The sequence below is a fragment of the Heterodontus francisci genome, chromosome 37, assembly GCF_036365525.1.
Source record: "Heterodontus francisci isolate sHetFra1 chromosome 37, sHetFra1.hap1, whole genome shotgun sequence".
In the NCBI taxonomy this organism is placed as follows: domain Eukaryota; kingdom Metazoa; phylum Chordata; class Chondrichthyes; order Heterodontiformes; family Heterodontidae; genus Heterodontus; species Heterodontus francisci.
This window is the reverse complement of record NC_090407.1, coordinates 4382358-4408790: the sequence shown is the minus strand read 5'-3', so window position 1 is coordinate 4408790 and position 26433 is coordinate 4382358. Positions and strand designations below refer to the sequence as shown.

At 40.3% G+C, this 26433-nt stretch overlaps 1 protein-coding gene across 15 annotated transcripts in view; it reads right to left on the bottom strand.

Annotated features, from left to right (window-relative positions):
* Positions 1–632: 632 nt before the first annotated feature.
* The window catches only part of cdk11b (cyclin dependent kinase 11B), a 40734-nt gene continuing 14933 nt past the window's right edge, over positions 633–26433 (bottom strand). For 9 of the 15 annotated variants that reach the window (XM_068016878.1, XM_068016886.1, XM_068016879.1 and 6 more), the window contains 16 exons: positions 24228–24299; positions 23996–24126; positions 19796–19918; positions 17904–17999; positions 15830–15919; positions 14809–14874; positions 14535–14716; positions 13517–13607; positions 9993–10114; positions 9478–9583; positions 6602–6723; positions 5610–5717; positions 4705–4821; positions 3735–3883; positions 2442–2631; positions 633–1026 (listed from right to left, as the gene is read on the bottom strand). In XM_068016878.1, the coding sequence (XP_067872979.1) occupies positions 934–1026; positions 2442–2631; positions 3735–3883; positions 4705–4821; positions 5610–5717; positions 6602–6723; positions 9478–9583; positions 9993–10114; positions 13517–13607; positions 14535–14716; positions 14809–14874; positions 15830–15919; positions 17904–17999; positions 19796–19918; positions 23996–24126; positions 24228–24299 (1858 nt within the window). In that variant the 3' untranslated portion in view covers positions 633–933. Of the gene's footprint in view, positions 1027–2441; positions 2632–3734; positions 3884–4704; positions 4822–5609; positions 5718–6601; positions 6724–9477; positions 9584–9992; positions 10115–13516; positions 13608–14534; positions 14717–14808; positions 14875–15829; positions 15920–17903; positions 18000–19795; positions 19919–23995; positions 24127–24227; positions 24300–26433 lie in introns of those variants that run through there. The other 6 variants (XM_068016882.1, XM_068016884.1, XM_068016876.1 and 3 more) reach the window with 5 other exon arrangements.

Below are 26433 nucleotides of genomic sequence, written 5' to 3'. Positions count from 1 at the left end.
TCCCATCTTTGTGTCTCATCCATTATCTTTACAATAGCCCAATGATTATATTCTCAAGTTAAGTTTTGTAACAAAAGTTGCAAATCAAAGTGCAAAACCTAACTCTATTGAAAACATTCTAATTATACAACATGCTATCATGTAGGAAAATGATCAGTCAAGATTTCCGTTTTAAACTTGTAAAATAGACAACAGCCCATAGGCAAGTAGACATTTCACATAACTAAGGCTGCTTTACATGCACGTAGTCACTTTTTTTTTTTAAATTCCTGCTACCCCCTCGGAAATCTGTGCAAATTATAAACACCTGCCTGCAATATGCCAGAAATGCACTTTTCAAAATTAAAGGTACAACTGTACATATCACATTCAAAATGCCTCGGCTCAGCTAAAGTTTCAGTTCAGATAGCCCAACTGGACTCTTGTTACTGACTGAAAATCTACATCTTGCCAATCTCTAATTTTTACCTTTCATAACAGGCATTTAGCTCAGTGTGGAAAGCTACCTAAAAGAAATCATTGCGTAACAATATACTACCACTGTAGAATGGATTAATACATTGAAAAAAACCTTCTCTGCTCTCTAGCTGAAATCTATACTCAGTTCAGCTAATCTGACACAAAGTAAAACATACTTTGATCGGACTTTATTTTTAAATTTACCAAAACTCTACATGTACACAAAATATTCCACTTTAACCAGTCAAGTTTAACAATTATGATTCACCTTGCAAACAACTTGAATTATTTTACATTTTACAAATGGATAGTTTAAAAGCTTAAAAAAGTTGAATGAAGAAGCTTGCTGACCTGCAATGCTGTACAAGAAATACAACACAATTTCTGCTATAAAGCAGAGTTTTAAGATACCAATTGTAAAAGTCATCCTTTAGCTACTGAATTGTCTTTCATTCTGATCATAGAGTCAGTGCATTAGAACTTTAGGCTGAAACCAGGGCCAGCAGCAGAGGCTCCCTGGTTTGTGGTTGTTAGATGGAATCCAGTATCTTTCAAATCATCATCGCCCTGTAAAAGGAAAGAGTTTGCAAATAAACCAACAAAATAAAGCTGTTTACAAAGCACCTATTTCACTTCTCTCCTCCTTTCCCACAGTGTTTAATGTTTCTTCCTCAGCCAGGTCTGGAGAACCAGAGATCACAACTGCTTGAGATTTTTTCAGACCTGCTGAGCAGAATTCCCACCAGCACTGGACTTTGCTATAGCCACAAAGTGCTCAATGCAGAAGCGAGGCTTGGAAGTGATAACAGGTGACAAATTAAATTTCAGTCAACCTACTGTAGTGAATTAAGTGGACAAGTTGCTAAAACCAGCTGATGCACAGAAAAAAAAGATACCAAGCTAGAGACAAGGATCATTAATGAACTACCATTACATTTCAGTCCATTATATCTCAAGAATTTCCTGAACCACGCAACCCTGGTAATAGGAACGGTTGCTGGTACAAGAGGAGAATTTTATCTGTGCCAGATCATTTATTAAAGAATTCTTGTGGCATAAACAACGTTAGAAAATGAACAGTCGTGCTGAGGAGCTATTTCACACAAAGAAAAAGATTTTAGTAAAATAACAATTTGGGCATTTAAATTTTTTGGGCTGCGTCCACTTAGATGGTCGAGAAAACACCAAACTATGTAACACAAGGACAAAGTACTGGTTGTCTGCCGCAGTTGATGACAGCATGGGAGTGTTTTGAGGTAATTAATATCACATAAAACACATACTGGCTTAAGAATAATCTTTCCTGCAGCATACCTGAACCGATATATTAAGTAAGCCAGTGATTACAGGGTTACTGAAATATAAATAGGTTTGAAAGGCAACTAGGTGTATTTCCAGCGTAAGAGGTTGAGGATGATGGAAAGGCTTTAAGATCAACCATAAAGGGGTAGGCTTGTTGGATCATCATTTTAAATTACCAGAGCACACTACCACCAGACTTAATTTCTCAAACACTATTTGCTGACTTCAATTACAAATACGCACACTCAAACCCGCCCATAACTCCACTGAGCCCTCCTGTGCTTCAAGTCCCATGTATCTGTTAAAATCCTCATCCTAATTTACAATCCATGTCCTTTTCCCATCTTCCTCCAGCCTTATTTATATAAAAAATAAAACTTTACTGATTCACTATAGTAAAGACTGGTTCCATGTTTAATTCTGTTGCTCAGTCTTCGCATGGGTTTTTCAATTCAGACCTCCAAACCCTTCTCTCTGCTGCACCATTGGTGGCCCAACTCTTTAGACCTCTCTCCCTAAACCCCTCAACCTTGCTAGTACTTACCTTTAAAATTCAGTCTTTGATATACTTCCAGTCACCTTTCCTACTACTGGTTACAGTCATTTTCTGCTTTGTGAAGCATCAAGGTTTGCTGTGTTAAAGTCCTTGTATAAATGCTAGTTATGCACAAGATACTTACCAGTTGACTATAGCCAAGTCCACCTTCAGGCGGACGAGGACTAGTCCCACGTTTAACTCTCTGTTGCTCACTCTTTGCAGGCCAGGTTGGAAACATGGCTGATTCTATAGGGAGTGGTGTCTCTCTGAAATATTCATGTTTCAATGCCTCTTCAGCTGTAATTCTTTTAGCAGGGCAGTAAGTCAAAAATCTGTCGCAAAGAGAAGGAGATTTCTAGATACCTGGCAGTAGAATTGTGTCCTCACTATACTTCACGTAATGTTAACAGATGTCTTACAAAGTTATCAAAAATTAACCTTATAAGTAGTAACACTGGGCACTCTCAATTCAAAACTACATAATCATATTCTGCAGCCAGCACATAATGTAGTTTATCAGCAGCAACTTGTTTGAAATGAGAAAAAATTAAATAATGTTCAATAAAAATGGTCAAGAAATCAAATGTAATCACTACATGCTGTGTTTATCTAAATGAGCTATAAACTCATTTTCCCCCTGTGGGAGAATGTAAAACTAGGTGTCACTATTTAAAAGTAAGAGGTCACCCATTTAAGACAGATGAGGCGAATTTTTTTCTGAGGGTTGTGAGTCTTTGGAATTCTCTTCCTCAAAAGGCAGTGAAAGCAGAGTCTTTAAATATTTTTAAGGCAGAGGTAGATAGATTCTTGATAAGCCAGGGGGTGAACAGTTATCAGGGGTAGGTGAGAACGTAGAGTTGAGGTTACAATCAGATCAGCTACGATTTTATTGAATGGTGGAGCAGGCTCAAGGGTCGAGTGGCCTATGCCTGCTCCTAATTCACACGTTCGTATGAATCACTGCTTCCCAATTTACGTCACTTGTCAACACCAGTGGTGTCTAATTTACCTCCTTAATTTAAAAAAACCTTTTGCACATTTGTGCTCTTGGTGTGTTTTGGTGCTCATGAAGGGTGCTTCCTCCATGCTTTGTTTTATCCTTTCATAGGCTGTGAGCACCGCTGGCAAAGCCAGCACTTATTACTCATTCCTAATTGCCCGTGAGCCGCCTTCTTGAATCACTGCAGTTTGTGTGGTGTAGGTTCGCCCACAGTGCTGTTAGGGAGTTCCAGGATTCTGACCCAGCGACAGTGAAGCGTGATGATATTGTTTCAAATGAGGTTGAAAAGACCATGAAAAAGCAATGTGTACCCAGGTTCAATTTTTAGTTGACCAAACTTAATCTTCCTCTGCAAAGATTTCCAATAAATCCTTTTTGGTTTTGAATACTGTAAACTGGAGTTAATTGAATCCACATGGTAACCCCTACACTCACTTGTTCATGAGGTCAAAGCCTTGATCAGATAAAAGGGCTCCAAACCGCTTACGCAGGTTGTTGAATGGATATTCAGTAAAGGTCATTTTTTTCACTGCAGGAAGCTCATTGTAACCTGGCCAGATCTTCTCACTTGGTGTGCCTAACTCCTGCAAGGAGAAAATGATTACAGCTCAACTTAATGTAATTAGGGTGGGTTGCATTTTAAATTGTAGCCTTCACTTTCAATGATTCGGTCTTTGCAGATGCTACAGTATAGCTACAAAGAAAATGTAAACCAACATAGTTTAAATTATCCAAAGAATTTCAAGCATTCTATCAACTGGAATCTAGGGTTGGGGGATTAATCATTTTATCAAATATAAAATAAAAACAAGAAATGCTGGAAATACTCAGCAGGTCTGGCAGCATCTGTGGAGAGAGAAGCAGGGTTAACGTTTCAGGTCAGTGACCCTTCAGTCATTTTATCCAGTTTTGAGGGTTTGATGATCCACAAGGTAGAAGAGGGAAGTGGGAGGGAACAGGAAGATGTAGCAAACTCAATGTAGCAAATGCACTAATAGATCTGGTGAATCCAATGACATCTTAGCAGGTAGATGCGAAACTGTGCCAACCACTACAGGCAGCACAAGCCTGGCAAATAAGAGACAGTAACAGTCAAGCTTTTTGAGAGCTTAAGAATAGTGCACAACTATAGGTTCAATGTAAAATGCATGGGTTGAAGCGGAAGGCAGAGGGAGTCAGGTCCCTCAATCTGGCAGGAGCTTTATCTTCAGTACTGTCAAGGGAACAAGGTGATGATTTATTTCCAGTGTCTAATAATTGAAAAGCCACCAAAACAGCAGGTGTGAGAAAAGCTGCATTGCAGGAACTTACACAGATTAGTGGAAAGCAGAAGGCAAATGGTTCGGACATTGGCTCACCTTTGTATGACATCAAGGTGCATGCCTGTATTAATAAGGTTACGTACCTTAAAGATTTTGTTAATCTGATCTATTTCTGATTTCCCTGGAAACAGAGGTTTCTGAGTTAGGAATTCAGCAAAGATGCAGCCCACCGACCACAGATCAATGGCAGTCGAGTATTCCTGCAAAGAAAACAAAATGGCAGGATGCCAGCAGCAGCCAATGAATGCAAAAGGTTTCTCAACGTTTCCATACACATGCTTTCAAAAAGAAACCTTCCAGTCATCCTACACCTAGGATCACAATAGCCCCATCTGAGTAGGAAAATAATTTAGATAATTACAGAGAAAAATTAAGTATAAAATTTGGAATCTGCACAGTATCTGTTTTGTAGGAGTGTTAGCACGGTCAGTCATACAACAGGCCCAATACTTTTCCTCAAATTCCCCTAATTTAAAAATCAATCTGACAAGTGAGTCGTGTGCAGTTTAAAATGTCGAAGCAAATCCAATTTTACTCTACAACTAGTGAGCCACACGATTGCCGATTACTATTCACTGATCTCAACACATCTATTTCAAAATATGTCCTCATTTACTTCAATTTAATGGAACAGACATTTTACTTCAACTGAAATGAACCAGCCATGTGTTTCTGTATACAGTTTAATCAGGCAAGCAACGTGTGGGGGTGGCAGGGGAACATCTTAGCAAACTGCTCCAAAACACCATTTTAAACATATGCTGTTTCATGTTGCACTATTTCTATAGTGCTAATGGAAACCTAAATAATCGACTGATAAAGCCACCAGAACATTGGCAATATACATAATATCACAACAGATTCATAATACAAGTCAAAGTAGGTGGGTTGCATAAAGACAATTAGTATCTTCTTTGGTGATCTTCAGAATCAATCAAAAGCAGATGCTGTGGGAAAGTTCTTCTCACTTTCTGAACAGATTACTAACCTTTGCTCCAAGTAGCAGTTCAGGAGTTCGATACCAGAGAGTTACCACTACGGGTGTGTAAGGCTTCAATGGGGAACCATACTCTCGAGCAAGTCCAAAGTCACCAATCTGGAGAATGTTCAATAAAATTTGTTTTGAATTATTACATTGGCACGTTAGCATCTATTACTGAAACAACTTTCACTACTCTACAAATATCAAGTACCTCCAAAGGAACACTGTGTCAAACACAGGATTTATCTGCTCCAGAATCATTAAATTTACTGATATTAAAAAGATAACAGACAAACTTTACTGCTTGCTTTAAATAGTATTTACCAGTGATGCAATCTACAATAGTAACTATGAATGCACATTAGATGTGTCATCCTGCACTTGGTTGGAAAGAGCATCAATGATCAGCAGTCAGTTATTAGTGTGAATACATTGATAACATAGCCCAGTCAAGTTCTAATGTTCTGTGTCAGAGTAGTTTTGCACAAAATCCCATTCTTAGCAGACTGTTATGAAGGAGGCAACAAGCAGAGAAAGAGTGCTTTAGAAAAAAAAAAGTGGGAGGAAATGGGTTTATCCATATTTTCTTTTCAGTCACTCTCAGCTACTCATGCACCTACGCCTGGATGTGGTGAAATCTAGCCTGGGAACATGACTGGGAGCAGGTTATTTGTTGCCTTGCAGTAGGGAATGGTGTAAAGATCTGTAAGACAAGGGAAGGAAGAAAACACCCCATTAATTAAAAAGGGGCAAGAATTTAACAGTAAGTATTAATGTAAAAGCGAGGCAGTAAAAAAGACCATATGTTGCATAACAGGACCAAAAAAAGAAACTGCAAAGCTAGAAACAGCGTGTGTATGAACAACGTTGAGCACTCGACCACTGTGAACATGGGGATCACAAACCCATAAGTTCCACAGGAAGAGGGACTCGAGCATCATCCTATAAAAGTGGAAAAGCGCCAGTAATATCTACTGTCTCACTGCAGTAGAACTGACCTTAAGTATTCCCGAATGGCTGAGTAATAGATTAGATGTCTTTAGATCTCGGTGTAAGATCCAGTTATCGTGAAGATGTCGAACGCCTTTTAGAAGTTGTATCATGAGTGTTTTAACTTCACCTGGAAATGAAACATGTTTTAAAGATTGGTGAGTTTTAACATGTAGGTGGCTTCAACACCTACACCCTGGTCCAAGTCAGTAATACCGTGATTACCACTATAGTGTGTGAACCCACCTCAACTTCTCTGCGACTGTTAGTATGGCCAATGTCCACCGCTCATCCTCTGTGGTAATGCCCCATCATGGTTCCACTCCCCATCTCTAACAGCCAAACATCCTGGAATAGTTTCTCTTCGCACAATCACCATCACATTGGGTGCGTTCCAAGCTTCAATCCTTAGCCTTCGTATCTACATGCTGCCTCTTTGAAAGCATTATCCACAGCCTGGAATCAGTTTCTATGCAATGCCAACACCCAGCTTTACTGCTCCACTACCTCCCTTTATTCCATGCGTGTTGCTGTACTGTCTGTTCTGATGTCTTCAATAAGCCAGAATTTCCTTCAGCCAAACACTAGCAAGGCTGAAGATATCCTGTTCTTCTCTCACTAGAACATTTACATCCTTGCCCCAATTCCATCCACCACGACCCCCACGCCCGGCTGCTCCTGACTGTGCACAATCTTGAGATGAGCATAAAATCCCACATCCATCCCATCAAGATTACCTATTTCCAAATCCAAAACACTGCCCTCCATCCAAATCTCTCACTCACCAATGCCAAATCCCTGATGTTGCCATCTCTAGCCTTAACTGTTCCAAACCCTCCCAACTAGCCTTCCAACCTTGGAGCAGGAGTAGGTCATTCAGCCCCTTGAGCCTGTTCCATCATTTAATAAGATCACGGCTGATCTGTATCTCAACTCCATCCTTTATACTCTTGTCTAGCAAAAAAATCTATTAATCTCTACAATCTCCAATTCATGCAAAACTCCACTGCTCACGACTTATCCCAAACTAAATCCCCTTTATTCATTATCCCACACTTGCCAACCTCATTCTCTACTGCACTGATTTCAATATTCACACCATTTACAAATCCCTCCACTGTCTTGTTCCGCTTTACCTCTGCAAACTTCTCCAGATTTATAGCAAAGCCTTTTTTCCTCCTATTCCGCTCTGCTGAATTTCTTGACCTCTGTGTTCCACTGCCAGTGACAGATCAGTCAGCCATCACAGCCCTGCTTCACAAATTCAACTCCTATCCTTGTTGCATTTCTCTCCAATTGCAATAACCTCTGTCAAATCTATAATTTCAATTACACCTTCGATTACCTCCAACCGTTGCCCTATTCCTTAGGAGAGTTTCATCCACTGCTTTATGAAGTTCCTTGAGAAATTCTGTTAGTCAAACTCCAGTTGATAATTCTAGAGCTCACAAAAAATGCTCTAAAAACAATTACAGTGGTTACAGCACTGGACTAGGAACCCAGTGGTTAAGAGTTCAAATCAAGGTTACAGGGGGCTGACAGAAAATCTGAAGTTTGGTTCCACATAGTGGCCGAGGCACAGATTGCATGCAAATTTTAGAGTCAGATTTGCAGATACAATATGTAATGCCAACAATCCAACTGGCTGATAAAAGTTCACATTCCTAAAATGAGTTCAACTACCAAGGTTCAGTAATTACAACCTACAAACTCAAAATAATTGTACCAGGGAGGTTTGTGCTGTAGCAGAAAATGCTGAGCTGTTGAGAGCTTGGTTCCCATCTCAAGATCAAACACGTTGGGGGTTTTTAAGTACGGTAATTCTTTATTAAAATAGTGCTAACATTGTCATTCAAAAGTTATTTCCTATGACGAATGATCACATATGCCCATTAATAAAACTCAAGATAGATACTTTACAAAAAAAAGGGAAAAACTTGCATAAGATAGTCAGGATTACAGCATTAATGTGGACCCTACCCCTCAAACTCTTCATACGCCACTCACCTCACACCAACTTACAGCCATTTTTCAGATATCAAACTTTGCTTTCCTTACTTAGAAGTCACTATGCTGGAAGAAAAAGATCCAATTTCCAATCTAAAAATTAGAATAATTTGATTCCAACTGCACAATAATGACTAAGTAGTGTTCTCAATAATCAAACATTACCAAAACATTTACTGGTCTCTGGGAGCCACAGCGATAATGGGGTGATTTCCCATCAAGTGGGAAATTTATTTCAACAAAGTGGGGAGCTAGAAAGTGGAAATTCTATATTTTTACCTGTGATGTTGTGACTCAGGCTGACTGTTTAGCTCTGGATGCAGGTTGAGTCGTTATCATCAACTGCAACTTTTGTTGCTCTATTACAATATCTTAAGTATGTTGGCAAGCACAGAACTCAATTTGCACAAGGAGCTGAGCTCAGAATGACTCCCAGCCACACATCGATCCTTATCCACATACAAGATGAACCTCCTACTTTGGAAACCAAACGGGAGCAAAACTTTCTAATCTTATACATGAGTATATATGGTACATAGAGTATCTTGTATACCTTCACTATAAACCACAGCCATAAGCAGCACACATTAAACAGTACTTCAGAGTGAGATACTGAGAATGCTAACCCAAGTTCTAAAAGGTTTTAATGCAGCCAAGGAACATGCTTGCAGTTAGAAGTTTTCAATTTTAAATTGAAGTTAATACTTGAACAAATCTGAAGAAAGTTTTTGCATCATTAAAGTAGAATGCTAGGCTGTAATGAAGAAATGTTAAGCAGAAAAACTGCACTGTTTCCATACATATCAATATCTTTTTTAAAGTTTAATATTTCTTTCTGATTTTATACTGTTCACAATAAGCCACAAGACAACTGTACCTGGTAAGAATGGCTGCTTCATAGTTTCCATCAAACTCTTGAGGTCATGCTCAACATAATTCATAACTATATATATTTTATCCATGTTGCTTCCCACTACAATTTCCTAAAAAAAAAATAGCAGATTCAGTAAATATTCCCTCTCACTGCTACAGCATGCTCACCTCTCAAGGAGAGCAGGGAAACTGCAGCATTAATGTCTAGTCTCTACAAAATATCACATATATAATCTATAATCATTGCAACTGAGACTGTAAATATTTGCAAAGTTTAGGAAGTTCAATTGTATTTCCCCCCCACCCACCCCCAGACTATGGTTAACTTTATGCTATCTGCTGGAATACCAAAGTATCAAATATAACACCTCATACTCACAACAAATGGAAAAAAAAAAGTGCAAAATTTGCTGAAATATTCCAGTCTAAACTAAATCTAACATCTAGCTAATTACTATGGTAACCCCAGATATCCCAGAATTTCTCTCTCACACACACATGTAATTGTTTCTTACGTACTCTAACAGTGACAATGTTTGGGTGTTGTGCTTTCAGAATTGTGTTGATTTCCCGGAGGGATGTAATTGGAAATCCTTCCTTCTCCTTTTCCATTTTTAATCGTTTCAAAGCCACTATTTCATCTGAAACAAACAAAATTCCCAAACTGAACACACCATTCCTATTGTCCACTAACATTTTCATGATTCCATCTGATTCAAAGATATTATTTGTATGTTTATGCTACTTACAAATCCTAACAAGGGTACAAAACAGAATTCTATAACAATAAGCAGCCAGAATAGTCAAATAAAAGCAAAATACAGCGGATGCTGGAAATCTGAAATAAAACCAAGAAATGCTGGAACCACTCAGCAGGTCTGGCAGCATCTGTGGAAAGAGCAGAGTTAACGTTTCGGGTCATTGACCCTTCTTTGGAACTCAGTGTTCCGAAGAAGGGTCACTGACCCGAAATGTTAACTCTGCTTCTCTTTCCACAGATGCTGCCAGACCTGTCAAATGCTTGGATCAGGCAGCGTCTGGGAATTGAGTAAATTCTTAATTTCCTTACACTAGAAAACAAAGAAACTTCACTCCATATATTTTTGAGCTGTGGGGTTATTGTTTGAATGTGACAATAAAGCTGCTCATCTTTTTGTATCACCAAAATGATCACTATGAATAGTTCAGCGCAACAGACGGATAATTGTGTGAATGCCCAATTGCTGCCCTTAGAGGAATGAAAATTCAGTATTCAGCTTTTCAGAAATGGCAGGGACAGTTTCTAGAATCCATATTTACAAAAGTAGCATCCACAAAGACTAAATTACTTTGAAATCTATTCTTAAAAATATTTTAACCTCATGAAAGGAAACAAGTGTGTACTTAGGAGTGTGCACTGCTAATGACACCTATGACGAGACTGTCTGAAAAGTAGAAGGGGATTGTCTGTACACACCAGAAGTGGGAAAGAGAATGTGAAATGCTGGCTCAGATCTCAGTCTGACCCAATCTGGGTGGCCTATTCCAAACGCTGGTCATTCATTAACTGCCGTAGTGGCACCCAGCGATCAATGGCACCAGGCCAAATCCCCCTAGTCTCTCCACCACAGGTGTTTGATTTTACTCTACAGCATTGCCCATGACAGTGCTCCCATCATTAGAAGCTACCTTGTAAAGTAAATGCAAAAACTGAAAAAAATGCACGAAACATAATGCAACCAAGTGTTTCCAAATTATAGGGGAAAGGCCAAATTAACAGAAGAAACGATTTTCGTTCCTACATATTTCTACCCATTAGTTTAATTCTCCTTGCAAACATCCTGTTTTAAATATTTTGAAGCCACAACTAAGTTGTGCGTAAAGATTTCAACAACTCAGTCCACGTGCGTGGGGATGGTAGTGTATTGGTTATAATACAGGGTTAATAATCTAGAGAACGCAAGATCAAATTCCACCGTGGTAGTTTGAGAATTTGAATTCAGTTTTGAAAAATCAGAAGATAAAAATCTGGCATCAGTAGAAGTGACTGTGAAGCTGTTGGATTGCTGTAAAAATCCAGCTGGTTCAATAATATTCTTTCGGGAAGGAACCCTGTTGTCCTTGCCCCCACGTGGCTCCAGTCCCAGATAAACATGCTAGACTCTTAACTGCCCTCCGGAATGGCCTAGCAAACTGCCACAAAGAATAAGGAGGCCCACCACTCCTTCACAGGTCAACTAGGGATGCAAAATAAATGATGGCAATGCCAGTGATATCCACATCCTAAGAATAATTGAAATATTAAGTGAATGGGCAACAAGGTGGCAGATGGAGTACAATGTGAGAAAGTGTGAGGTTAATCACTTTGGTAGTAGGAATAGAAAAGCTGAATATTTTCTACAAGGCGTGAAACTTCTAAATGTTGATGTTCATACAGACTTGGGCGTACCTGCACAAGGAACACAAAGTCATCATGCGGGTACAGCAAGCAATTTGCCTTCCTAATTGCATGTTGACTTTTTTTGCAAGGGGATTGGAAACAGAAAATAGGAGTAGGCCATTCAGCCCTTCGGGCCTGCTCCACCATTCAAAAAAGATCACGGCTGATGGTCTAATTCAGTACCCTGTTGCTGCTTTCTCCCCATATCCCTTGATCCCTTTGGCATTAAGAAACATATCTATCTCCTTCTTGAATATATTTAATGACGTGGCCTCCACTGCCTTCTGCGGTAGAGAATTCCACATGTTTACCACCCCGAGAAAGAAATTTCTCCTCATCTCTGTTCTAAATGACATACCCCATATCCTGAGACTGTGACCCCTGGTTCTGGACTCGCCAGCCATCTGGAACAGCCTTGCTGCATCTAGCCCGTCTAGTCTTGTTAGAATTTTATAGGTTTCTATGAGATCCCCTCTCATCCTTCTAAACTCTAGTGAATATAGGCCTAGTCGACCCAATCTCTCTTCATATGTCAATCCTGCCATCCCAGGAATCAGCTTAGTAAATCATCTCTGTACTCCCTCCATGGCAAGAACATCCTTCCTCAGATAAGGAGACCAAAACTGCACACAATACTCCAGATGTGGTCTCACCAAGGCCCTGTATAACTGCAGTAAGTCATCCTTGCTCCTGTACTCAAATCCTCTTGCAATGAAGGCCAACATACCATTCACCTTCCTAACTGCTTGCTGCACCTGAATGCTTGCTTTCAGCGACTGATGTACAAGTCTCGTTGCACCTCCTCAGAGTACAATAATAAAAGAGGATTTGCTAAAATTGTACAGGGCTTTAGTGAGACCACACCTGGAATACTGTGTGCAGTTTTGATCTCCATATTTAAGGTTATACTTGCATTGGAAGCGGTACAACGAAGATTCACTAGATTGGTGCCTGGGATGAGAGCGTTGGCCTATGATGAGAGGCTGAGTGAACTAGGTCTATATTCTCTGGAGTTAAGAATGAGAGATGATCTCCTTAAAACATACAAGATTCTAAAAGGGCTCGACAGGGTAGACGGAGAGGTTGTTTTCCCAGGCTGCGGAATCTAGAATACGGGGCATAGCCTCAGGATAAGGGGTCCATCATTTAGGACTGAGATGAGGAGAAATTTCATCAAGCAGAGGGTTGTGAATCTTTGGAATTCTCTACCCCAGAGGGTTGTGGATGCTCCATCGTTGAATATATTTATGGCCGAGATAGATAGATTTTTGGTGTCTCCGGGAATCAAGGGATATGGAGAGTGGACCGGAAAGTAGAGCTGAAGCCGAAGATCAGTCATGATCGCATTGAATGGTGGAGCAGGCTCGATGGGCCATATGGTCTACGCCTGCTCCTATTTCTTGTGTTATTACAGTGCCCCCTTACCATCTGTGTCCCTTACATTAATCTGAAGAAATTATCTTCAATCCAGTACCTTGAACAACCACTACTGGCTTTTTCACATTTCAAGCTGCATAAGGCTTAACCTGAACTAGATAATGTAGAGCCCCAATTGTACAACGAATATGGATGTGGCCGCAGGTAGCTAACCACCTACAACACTGAAAATAAGAATTACACTCACCTGTCTTTTTGTCTTTAGCTCTATAAACTACACCATATGTTCCTTCTTCAATTCTATTAAGGCACTGAAATTCTTCTACACTGCGGCAACCCTTCAAACAAACAGTGAAGACAAATTATAACCAGTAATTGTGGGTGCTGTTTTAGACAATTTCTGAGGTGTGGCAAGTGTTGTATAAATAATTTTTTTTTTCTTTCATCAATAAGTCTGTTTCACAGAGCTGGCAGGCAGCCATAAAGACAGGGCTAAAATGTGGCGAGTCGAAGAGACTTCGTAGTTGGCAGGAAAAAAGACAGAGGCGCAAAGGGAGAGCCAACTGTGCAACAGCCCCGACAAACAAATTTCTCTGCAGCACCTGTGGAAGAGCCCGTCACTCTAGAATTGGCCTTTATAGCCACTCCAGGCGCTGCTTCACAAACTACTGACCACCTCCAGGCGCGTATCCATTGTCTCTCGAGATAAGGAGGCCAGAGAGAAAAGGGATCTGGCAGCTAACACTCCCCTGATGGAAAAACAGGAAGGGACAGCATTATTTGGAGCAAAATGGAGCATCTTGGAGTGAGGCAAGACTGGGAGGGAGTTAAAAATACAAATGGCATCTCAAGCTCTTCAAGCACTCCTGCCCATGAACTGTGGGCAATTAATGTTGGAAGCATGCATCAGTATTTTTGTCAGGTCATCCTTGTATGATTCAAGCAAATATTATAAATTAAAAATGTTTAGATTTGATGTCAGTGATTGCTTCCCCTTCTATTCTACACTTGTACCTGCTAGACTAGGCTACATTTATTGTAACAATACCCTTGTTCCACTGAATCTGCAAAACCCATGTGGATATGAAATATTATAGGCTATTCCTCATCCAAGTTCTGTACTAAAATACTGTGCACTTTTAGGCACTGATATTTTTATCACTTTGCTTTATGTTAGGAGAGTCTGCAGAGTAACTGTAGGGTACAACTCTACTAATTATGGAAGGTTTATCTGGAGTTATAACACCAAGATCCTGGTTAAATACCTGAAGAGCAGGCAAGTACTGTGGCAGTTCTTTCTTCAACTCAACTGGTGAAACGGGTGGGGAGTCAGGAACATACTCTCTCTCATTGGGGGTGTTCGAGATTGGACTCTCTTCCTCCTCCATCTCCTCCTCTTCCTCCTCCACACTTTCTTCTGAATCATGATCAAATTTTGATTCTGTAACTAACAAATTCAGTATCAGGAAATACAAATAACCTACACAAGCACAAATTACATATTAAATTTTAGCACTGGAAAACACAAACAGCATTTACCTATTTGGATGTGGTTTCCATTCTGCCTTTCTTCATCACTGTGTTCCTCCTCTTCACTAATTTCACCTAACACAAAGAAAGTCAAACCCTTAAAAACAAAAATGCTGCTTAATTTTAAAAATCATTCATTCATGTATTTACCCACCTAAGATCTTAACATGCTTATTCTGAACCAATTAGGATCAGTTTGGGCAGTTAGCAAGGACAGATTAGTGGTTCCCATTGTACCGGATTTTGAAATCTTTGAGGGCCCTTTCCATGTAAAATCCCATTATTAATAAAAACCTTCTTACATAATTATGGCACAGTCATGCAGAACTATTCATTACCAAGATCATAAGAAACAGGAGCAAGAGTCGCCATTCGGTCCCGCGAGCCTGCTCCACCATTCAATAAGATCACGGCTGATCTGATTGTGGCCTTAACTCCACTTTCCTGTCTGCCCTCCATAACCCTGGATTCCCTTGTAGATCAAAAATCTGTCTAACTCAGCAGTGAATATATTCAATGATCCAGCCTCCACTGCTCTCTGGCTGGGGAAAAGAATTCCGAAGATTAACAATCCTCAGAGAAGAAGCCACTTTTATTAAGACCCGAGGATGTAGGCCATCAGGTCTGGGGGACTTGTTGGCCTTCAGTCCCATTAGTTTTCCTAGCACTTTTTCTCTCCTGATTGTGATCGTTTCAAGTTCCTCCCTCCCTTTTGCCTCTTGATTTTCCACTATTCTTGGGATGTTTTTTGTGTCTTCTACATGAAGACAGATATAAAATACTTGTTCAAAGTCTCTGCCATGTCCCTGTTTCTCATTATTAATTCCCCAGTCGCATCCTCTAAGGGACCAAAAACTTACTTTAGGTACTCTTTTCCTTTTTAATTATTTGTAGAAACTTTTACTGCCTGTTTTTATAGTTCTTGCTAGTTTACTCTCATACTCTAATTTCACCCCTATTATTTTCTTGCAGTTGGTTTATAGGTTTCAAAGTATATGCACTAGGATGAGAGAAATAGTTTGATTCTCACCAGGAGACTGTTCAGATTCAACCTCAGACAAGCTAGGAGACTCTTCAGATCCTTCGCTGCTGCTCTCTTCCTCAGAGGCAGTTGCAGACGCTATTAAAGAAATTCAGGAACAAAAACAGATCATAAAAGAAAAGGCTTTGCAATAAAGGCTTTGCTCTTTTAAAAGCAACTGTTTACAAAAAATTTACAAAAAAGTATTTTGTTTAAAGATGTTCTCTAGGAGAAGAGCCTACAGGATAAGGATGAAGGAGATAAGCATTCAATTTGGATATAATTGTGGAGAAACAGACTTGGAGGACGTACTGAGCTCAGCAGTGTATGGAATAAAGAAAAATTCATGAACAAATAATCGCAAACTCCCTGGGATGAAAATCATTCCCACTGATGTTCAAACTTTTGGCTTCTCCTTTTAAGTTAATCGCATCATGCACTACTCCCCAGCTGAAAAGTTCCGTAACTCAAACAGGCTGAAATAAGAGCAGCCCGAGAGGATTTATTCGCAGAGTCTTCCTGCCTTCCACTGCTGAAATGCTGCACGTACAATCTTCTTTATTCTTCACAACCATTCTAGGGAAAAAAGTAACCAAGAGATAACAGGTCATGTCTGTGTCTCACTTTAGATTGGAGTTTATGGACAGCAACTTCATATAAATCTTGTTGCACATATGGCATGTCCAGGATAATTCCATGCAGACTTTTCCAGGCGAGCTCAAAGACGTGACGCATTGGCATGGCAAAGCTAAGGATATCCAATGTAACAGATAAATACATCACTATGTGTCATTATAAGACAATTTTGCTTTATTTGTTCATGGGATGTGGGCAACACTGGCAGGGTCAGCATTTATTGCTCATCCCTAATTATCGAGGTGGTGAGCTGCCTTCTTGAACTGCTGCATTCCGTGTACCTACTTCCACAGTGCTGTTAGATAGGGAGTTCCAGGATTTTGATCAAACAATAATAAAGGAACTGTGAAGTTAGGATGGCGTATAACTTGGAAGAGAACTTGCAGGTGGTGGCTTTCCAATGCAACTGTTGCCCTTGTTCTTCTAGTTAGTAGAGGACTCAGGTTTGGAAGGTGCTGTCAAAGAAACCTTGGCGAGTTGCTGGAGTGCATCTTGCAGATGGTACACAGTGAATGTTGAAGGTGGTGGATGGGGTGCCAAATCAAGCAGCTGCTTTGTCCTGGATGGTGTCGAGCTCGAGTGTTGATGAAGTTGCACTCACCCAGGCAAGTAGAGAGTATTCCATCACACTCCTGACTTGTAGCTTATAGGCCGTGGAAAGGATTTGGGGAGTCAGGAGGAGAGTTACTCGCTGCAGAATACCCATACTCTGACCTGCTCTTGTAGCTACAGTATTTATATGGCTGGTCCAGTTAAGTTTCTGGCCAATGGTAACCCCCAGGATGTTGATGGTGGGTTTGGGGGGGTTTGAATTCATTGATGGTTATGCCATTGAATTTAAAAGGGAGTCGGTTAGACACTCTCTTGTTGGAGATGGTCATTGCCTGGCAAGTGTGTGGCAGAAATATTACTTATATTACTTGCCATTTACCAGCCCAAGCCTGAATGTTATCCAGGTTTTGCTGCATGCGGGTACGGATTGCTTCATTATCTGAGGAGTTGCAAATGGTACTGAACAGTGAGCAATCAGCAAACATCCCCACTTTCTGACCTTATGAAGGAGGGAAGGTCATTGATGAAGCAGCTGAAGATGGTTGGGCCTAGGACACTACCAGCAATGTCCTGAGGCTGGGATGATTGACCTCAACAACCACAACCATCTATTTTTGTGCTAGGTATGACTCCAACCAGTGGAGAGTTTTCCCACTGATTCCCATTGACTTCAATTTCACTAGGGCTCCTTGATGTTACACTCGGTCAAATGCTGCCTTGATGTCAAGAGCAGTCACTCTCACCTCACATATGGAATTCAGCTCTTTTGTCCAAGTTTGGACCAAGGCTGTAATGAGGCCTGGAGCCGAGTGGTCCTGGTGGAACCCATTCATTAAAGTCTTTACAGCCCAGCACTTGTACCCTAGCTTTAGGAAGGCCAGGATATCTCCAATACCTGAGGATGATTCACCAGATGTTGTCTTTCTTTCACTGTCACTTATGTCCTGCAAATCAGACAATGGGTCTTTTTCTTCATGCCTTTCCTCCTTTACTGCACAGAAACACAAACAGTACAGAAAGATTTACAAAAGGAAACGTTAGTCATATCATTCATTTTCTCTATCTCTCTTCTCCATTCTCACTATTCATAGCCATCCTTTCTTTTCATTACTTTGCCTCTTACGCATCTGCTTACCATTATTTTCTAATCTCCTCCCCCCAGAGTGCTCTGAGCTTCTTGAGGTAAGGCATTTCAGTTGTATAAGGCAATTGCAATATCGTGGAGCTTGACTGTCTTAAGGAATCGGAGAGGAACGTCCCAGACGATTTTTCCTAGATTGAGTGCAGGTTGCATTTACTACTCCCCGGAATTAGTGTTGTCAGGAATGAATGAACAGATTGAGTGGATCGGATAGGTTAGATGAACCCGATAATTTTTCCACCCTTTTCATGGGTTCATAACACAATGCTGGATTGTTATACTCAAAAATCAAGACTATAACTGAGGTGCTCATGTAATGTACAAAATGTTAGCTTTAATAGCATGCGAGTCACGTGAACTCCTTTAGACTTTTATGGCATTAATAATTCATAGGCAGAAGTGTACTTTGAATATTCACAAAGCAAGTCATAATTTCATCAGATCTTGATCAATGTTGGATACAAATTCTAATATAAAGTTTCCTACGTTCTGCTTCTCAACTTATAATCAACATGCTTGCACACACAACAAATCTTCCATTAGAAACAGAAAAATAACTACTTACCTTAAATTAATCACATATACATCTATGCTACATAATGTGTGGTGGAAGCAAGATACATAGGAGGATTCAGCATCTTACTGAGACTTAGTGAGTGGACAAGAACGTGGCAGATGGAATATAATGTGGAAAAATGTGAAGTTATCCATTTTGGTAGGAGCAACAGATATGCAGAGTATTTTTTAAATGGTAAGAGATTAGAAAGTGCAGATGTACAAAGGGACCTGAATGCCTCAACAATAAGTCACTGAAAGCTAACATGCAGGTGCTGCAAGCAATTAAGGTTAATGGTATGTTAGCCCTTATCGCAAGAGGATTTGAGTACAGAAGTAGTGAAGTCTTGCTTCAATTGTATAGAACCTCGTATAGACTGCACCTGGAGTACTGTGTACAGTTTTGATTCCCTTACCTTAGGAAGGATATTATTGCCATAGAGTAAGTAAGAGTGCAAGGAAGGTTCACCAAACTTGTTCCCAGGATGGCGGGACTGTCCTATGAAGAGAGATTGGGGAAACTGGGCCTGTATTCTCTAGAGTTTCGAAGAATGAAAGGTGATCTCATTGAAACCTACAAAATACTTAAAGGGTTAGACAGGGTAGATGCAGGTTAAGATGTTTCCCCTGTTTGGGGAGTCTAGAACCAGGGGACACAATTTCAAAATAAGGGGGAAGCTACTTAGGACAGAGATGAGAAGTTCCTTTACTCAGAAGGTTGTGAATCTTTGGAATTCTTTACCCCAGAAGGCTGTGAAAGCTCGGTAATTGAGTATGTTTAAAGCAGAGATTGACAGATTTCTAAATACCAATAACATAAGGGGATAGGAGGATAGTGTGGGAAAAAGGAACAGAAGTGGATGATCAGCCATGATTGTATTGAATGACGGAGCAGGCTCAATGGGCTGAATGGCCTACTCCTGCTCCTATGTTACTGAAAAATATGCTACTAGTCTGCACAGCACATCTTTCAATTTGTTTTTTTGGTTACCCATTATACCAAATTTGAATAGAATTATCAATATTGTTCAGACTACATAAAATGTCTGTCATTTAAGACTACTCCACTGCATTAAATTTGTTAGCCTTACCAGTCTTTCTTCCATCTCCAAGTTCAATCCTCTCCGTGTGACGCCACATTGGGCTATGACTTCTGTGATGAAACTTTATTTTTTCACCGTATTCATCCTTCAATCCTCTGTGATGCATCACAGCTGAAAGAAAACAAACAGAAAACTAGTCAAATCTAATTAAACAACACAGCCAAGCATTCAAACAGTTGAAAAGCTGTATTCTTGAAAAGACTAGCTTCAAATGTTATGCATATTCCAGCAAAATCTTCTCGGGTGTTTAAGTATCTGCTGCATCTTGTGCTTTATATAGGTCTGTCCCCTATTCCAGGGAAGTTCCAGCTGGAAAATGGATTAGCAGTTATTATTTCTTGGTAAAGATGTCATTGGAATAGAGTCATAAGAGTTAGCGTTATACAGCACAGAAACAGGCCCTTCGGCCCATCGTGCCTGTGCCGGCCATCATGCACCTATCTATTCTAATCCCATTTTCCAGTGCTTGGCCCATAGCCTTGTATGCTATGGCGTTTCAAGTGCTCATCTAAATACTTCTTAAAATGTTGTGAGGGTTCCTGCCTCTACCACTCCTTCAGGCAGTTCGTTCCAGATTCCAACCACCCTCTGGGTGAAACTTTTTTTCCCCAAATCCCCTCTAAACCACCTGCCCCTTACTTTATATCTATGCCCCCTGGTTACTGACCCCTCCGCTAAAGGAAAAAGTTTCTTCCCATCAATGCCCCTCAATTTTGTATACTTCAATCAGGTCCCTCCTCAGCCTTCTCTGCTCTAAGGAAAACAACCCTAGTCTATCCAGTCTCTCTTCATAGCTGAAATGCTCCAGCCCAGGCAACATCCTGGTGAACCTCCTCTGTACCCTCTCCAGTGCAATCACATCCTTCCTATAGTATGGTGACCAGAACAGTACACGGTACTCCAGCAGTGGCCTAACTAGCGTTTTATATAGCAAAAAGTGAAAGTAAAAACAGATCAAACATATTACATTCCAAGTTATAAAATTGCTGAAAATGAACCATGTATTAATTGCTACTAAATTACTGAGATGGTCTTACACTAGAATACAAGATCGTGCACTTACTCCCCCATTTCACAATGCATTACCTGCGGGATTATTCAATGGTTTTTCAGGCACATGGAATCCCCAGGAGGCCCAGAATCACCTGTCCCAAAGCACTCGTGCTGCAGCAGTATAAAAAATATGCCTAACTAGTTATCGTACCCTTTATTTTATCAAATATTTTAAACGTATTATTTATATTGGACTGGACCGGAAATCTAATGTTGAGCGCCATGGGTCTGGCCAGACTGGTTAAAGGTCACATCTTAGACAGGGCTTCAGATATTGTAAGATAATGGCATCCTTTTTTCAGCATGTCAACGTACCCAACACTCAGTTTGTTTTGTAGAACTAGTCAGGCATGTACATACAATGTGCTGAAATAAAAACAGAAAATGCTGGAAATACTCAGGAAATAATGAAGAGTCACTGACCTGAAACATTAACTCTCTCCCCACAGATATTGCCAGACCCAAGTATTCCCAGCATTTTCCATTTTTATTTCTGATTTCCAGCACCTGCAGTATTTATGCTTTTACATACAATGTGCTATTCATTTTATATTGTCTCCCCATAAAAAACAAATGACACCATGTGAGGGCTTCCCATCAGTCATTTCTAACATTGAGTTGCCAACTCCATATGGCCACAAACACTGTACTGTCATAATTCCTTAATATTTCTTTTTAAAAAAAATAACTTGGACAAATGTGGATTAATTAAGGAAAGCCAGCATGGATTTGTTAAAGACAAATTGTGCTTAATTAACCTGATAAGAGTTTTTTTGATGAGGATAACAGAGGGCTGATAAAGATAATGTGGTTGATGTGGTGTACATGGACTTCCAAAAGGTATTTGATAAAGTGCCACGTAACAGGTTTGTCAGCAAAGTTGAAACCCATGGAATAAAAGGGATGGTGGCAGCATGGATAAGTAGTTGGCTGAGTGACAGGAAACAGAAAGTAGTGGTGAACAGTTGTTGAGACTGGAGGAAAGTATAAAGTGGGGTTCCCTGGGGGTCAGTATTAGTACCCTTGCTTTTCTTGGATCATTAATTTCCTAGACTTGGGTATTTTAGTGATACAGTACTGAAACAGGCCCTTCGGCCCACCGAGTCTGTGCCGACCATCAACCTCCCATTTATACTAATCCTACACTAATCCCATATTCCTACCACATCTCCACCTGTCCCTATATTTCCCTACCACTTACCTATACTAGGGGCAATTTTATAATGGCCAATTAACCTATCAACATGCAAGTCTTTGGCATGTGGGAGGAAATCGGAGCACCCGGAGGAAACCCACGCAGACACAGGGAGAACTTGCAAACTCCACACAGGCAGTACCCAGAATTGAACCCAGGTTGCTGGAGCTGTGAGGCTGCGGTGCTAACCACTGCAGGACACAATTTCAAAAGTTGCTGATGACAAAACTTGAAAGCATTGTGAACTGCAAGGAAGCTAGTGATAGACTTCAAGAGGACATAGACCGGCTGGTGGAATAGGCAGACACTTGGCAGATGAAATTTAATGCAGAGAAGTGTGAATTGATACATTTTGGTAGGAAGAATGAGGAGAGGCAATATAAAGGCTGCAATGATAAAGGGAGTGCAGAAGCAGAGGGACCTGAGGGTATATGTACACAAATCGTTGAAGGTGGCTGGGCAGGTAGAGAACGTGGTTAATAAACCAGATGGGATCCTGGGCTTTACAAATACAGGCATGGAATACAAAAGCAAGGAGTTAGGGTGAACATTTGTAAACACTGGTTTGTCCTCAACTTTGTGTGTTAAACCTTTCAGTGGGATGTTGGCAGCACTGGCAAGTCCAGCATTTGTTGCCCATCCCTAATCGCTCTTGAACCAAGTGGCTTGCGCCATTAGGGCAGCACAGTGGCGCAGTGGTTAGCACCGCAGCCTCACAGCTCCAGCGACCCGGGTTCAATTCTGGGTACTGCCTGTGTGGAGTTTGCACGTTCTCCCTGTGACCGCGTGGGTTTCCACCGGGTGCTCCGGTTTCCTCCCACAGCCAAAGACTTGCAGGTTGATAGGTAAATTAGCCATTGTAAATTGCCCCTAGTGTAGGTAGGTAGAAGAATTGAGGGAAGGTGGGGATGTGGTAGGGAATATGGGATTAATGTAGGATTAGTATAAATGGGTGGTTGTTGGTTGGCACAGACCTGGTGGGCCGAAGGGCCTGTTTCAGTGCTGTATATCTAAATAAAATAAATAAAAAAAACAAAATTTCAGAGGACAGTTAAGAGTCAACCACATTGCTGTGGGTCTGGAGTCACATGTAGGCCAGACAAGGTAAGGACAGCAGATTTCCTTCTCTAAAAGGACATTAGTGAACCAGATGGGTTTTTTAACGACAATTGATGATAGTTTCATGGCACCGTTACTGAGACTAGCTTTCAATTCCAGATTTTTATTAATTAATTGTATTTATTAATTGAATTTAAATTCCACCAGCTGCCGTGGTGGGATTTGAACCGGTGACCCCAGGACATTAGCCTGGGCTTCTGGATTACTAGCCTAATGACATTCCACTACATCACTGTCTCCTGTCCCAATTCTGGGCACTTCACTTTAGGAAGGATGTGAAGGCATTAGAGAGGGTGCAGAAAAGATTTACAGGAATGGTTCCAGGGTTGAGGGACTTCGGTTATGTGGACAGATTGGAGAAGCTGGGGCTGTTCTCCTTAGAGAAGGCTGACAGGAGATTTCAGAGGTTCAAAATGATGAGGGGTCTGAACAGAGCAGATAGGGAGAAACTGTTCCCATTGGCAGAAGGGTCGAAAACCAGAAAAGACCGACTGAAGATGAATACCAAAAGGTGACATGAAGAAATACTTTTTTTTAAAAAACAGTGACTGGTTGGGATCTGAAATGCACTGAGTGTGGTGGAGGCAGATTCAATTGTGGCTTCCAAAAGGGAATTAGCTATTTATCACAAGAGAAAAGAACTCTGCAGGGCTACAGGGAAAAGGTGGGGGATTGGGACTAGCTAAGTTGCTCTTCCAGAAAGCCAGCAAAGATAAGATGTTGAATGGTCTCCTTCTGTGCTGTAACCATTCTATGATTCTAAATTGTATGTTGGATTTGAGAAGTGAGATATATTTATACTATTTAAACGGCATAAATACCTTCCCTCCTGATGTCTCGTTCCTTGCGTCTTTCACGTTCTTTCTGTTCCCACTGTTCTTTTTGCAGTTGTTCTTTCTCCCTCATTCGCCTCTCCCGTTCCCTTTGGCGCTCGAGTTGCTCAAGACGGTCCCTGGAAGATTCACCACAATATTGTAAGTTTATAAAAAGCATTCAATAAGAAAAGTCAAGTGGTGATTTCACACATCACATACAACAGCTCACGTCACTCACCAAGGACTGCCCTGCCCCACATTGCTTGTATCTATAAAAGGTTTCATGTGCCTATCAAAACAAAAACAAAACCTACTTAAATAACCCCACTGTAGAATCCAGGTAACTATATTTCAATGTATGGTTCAATACACTTACGTTTTCCAAAACCAATGCTATGAGCTAAGTTCTATGAACTCAGTTTTACAATATTTTTATGGGGTGGAAAGCTTCAGGTAATGCTAAATAGTCCAGGACCAAAGTCTGCTGTGTCACAAAATATACAGTTTGTTTCCTCTATTTTTAATAGGGCAGTATGTCTGCTTTGCAGATAGATTTAATATAACATACTGCCATGATTCAGGGCTTTCTTTGCTCATAACCAGATCACCGTTGTCAACAATTAAGCTCCTTTCTCTTTCCTGAGATCACTACATGCCATCTACTCTTTGTTAATTTGATATATTCAGTGGATTTATCCATTTTTTTGTCCTCCAAGTGACTAGTTCATCTTACAAGGATTGCCTTCCTCCTGAATTCTATGCATCTGGAGTGGAGGAACGGAGATCTCAGAGGGGAGTAGGTTACATGGATGGGCAGAATGATGCCATGGAGGTATTGAAGTCAAGAAGAAGAATTTTAAATCTGAGTTGTTGGGGAAACCAGAATTTAATTGCAGTTTAGTGAAGACACAGAGTTGGTGGGCAAGTGGCACACTGACATCAGTGGAAAGGGAAATAAGGCAACGTTTATCACAGATCATCGATTCACTACTGCGCTTCAAGTTGAATTTTAACCGAGTCAGCTGGTGAGAGAGCAGCCAAATAATTCTCCATTTGCTTAGAAAATATATATATTTGGCAGTTAAATACTAATATCAATGCACTAAAATCTATTAATTGTTAAAAGTAGTGAAAGATGAAAATGTCTTTTGGGCTTCAGCCAGTCCACTTGACAAATGTAGAACACAATAAAGGAATAGCCGTAATGTTTGACAAATAAAAATATACATGCCGTTTTCTGAAAACCGAACCTACTCAACTACTACAGCCGATTTTTAAAAAAATTGGATTTATAAAACACAAGTACTGACTGCTTTGGCATCACTGTGGATCCTTGTTGAAAATGAATTTGACGAAAAAATAACTGGCAACCCCTGGGCATAATGTTAAAAGCTGAACTCTAATGCAGGAACACTGGATTCAGTGTAGTTTGTCAATATACTAATGAAATTTCATATTTTAAAAGCGACAAAGAGGCCAATTTCTCTTTTGAAATACTACTGATACAAGAACACATTTATTCCCCAATTGATAAGGCTAACTCAACTGTATAATCAGACCAACGCTGTTGAATGGAAACCTCACATTCCTCATAGGAAGGGTTTTCAAAAAGAATAAATGTGAAACATTAGGATACCTAAATGAATGTCAAGGTCATTATTAAGCATCACTACAATTGACAGAACAATGAGTTGCGCAGTCTAACATTGTCTTTTATTAGAAAATTTTCATTAAAGTAAATTGAAAAATGACAACATTTTCATATGATGCTGTGCACCGCTCATTAACATTTAATAGACTTTGATAGTGCATTTATGTAGAAGCAACACCACGGAGCACCAATGTGCTGTGCCAGAGTGGTGGTATATGGATTCAGACCTCCACTCAACTGATACTCTAACCCCAGTTAACCTGTAGCAGACAGACAGTAAGCATAGTAGAGGAGGAAGTGTTAACTGGATGGTAGTGTCCATTATAAATTGGTGGCTAAAAATGTCATTGCCCATTTCATTACATGGTGAGATATATGGAAGGAGGAAGAGGTATAAGGAAAAGTACCAGCAATGGGAAAAATTAGGGTCAGATAAAATATGTTTCTTGAGCACATGCAGCTGTATTTTCCAACTAATTGATTAGAGGGAATCAAAAACGAACAGATAATCAAGCAACAGGCTGAGAGGGAAATTTTGAAACGGTCATCATTGCACACTGGCAGGAACATTACTCCTGATGGCGTTTCAGCTTACTAAACATAGACTTTTTGATAATTATTTTTGTAGATACCAATATAAGGAATGTGAGCACTAGTAACCGTAGCATGTTCCAGTTCAGATAACCGAATCAGATATCATACAGCTAGATGTGGAATCCCAGTTTGTGTTGTGGGCTTCTGCTCACAGGTGGAAAAAAAAACATTGTGCTAAATGCCTGGAACATCAGCGAAG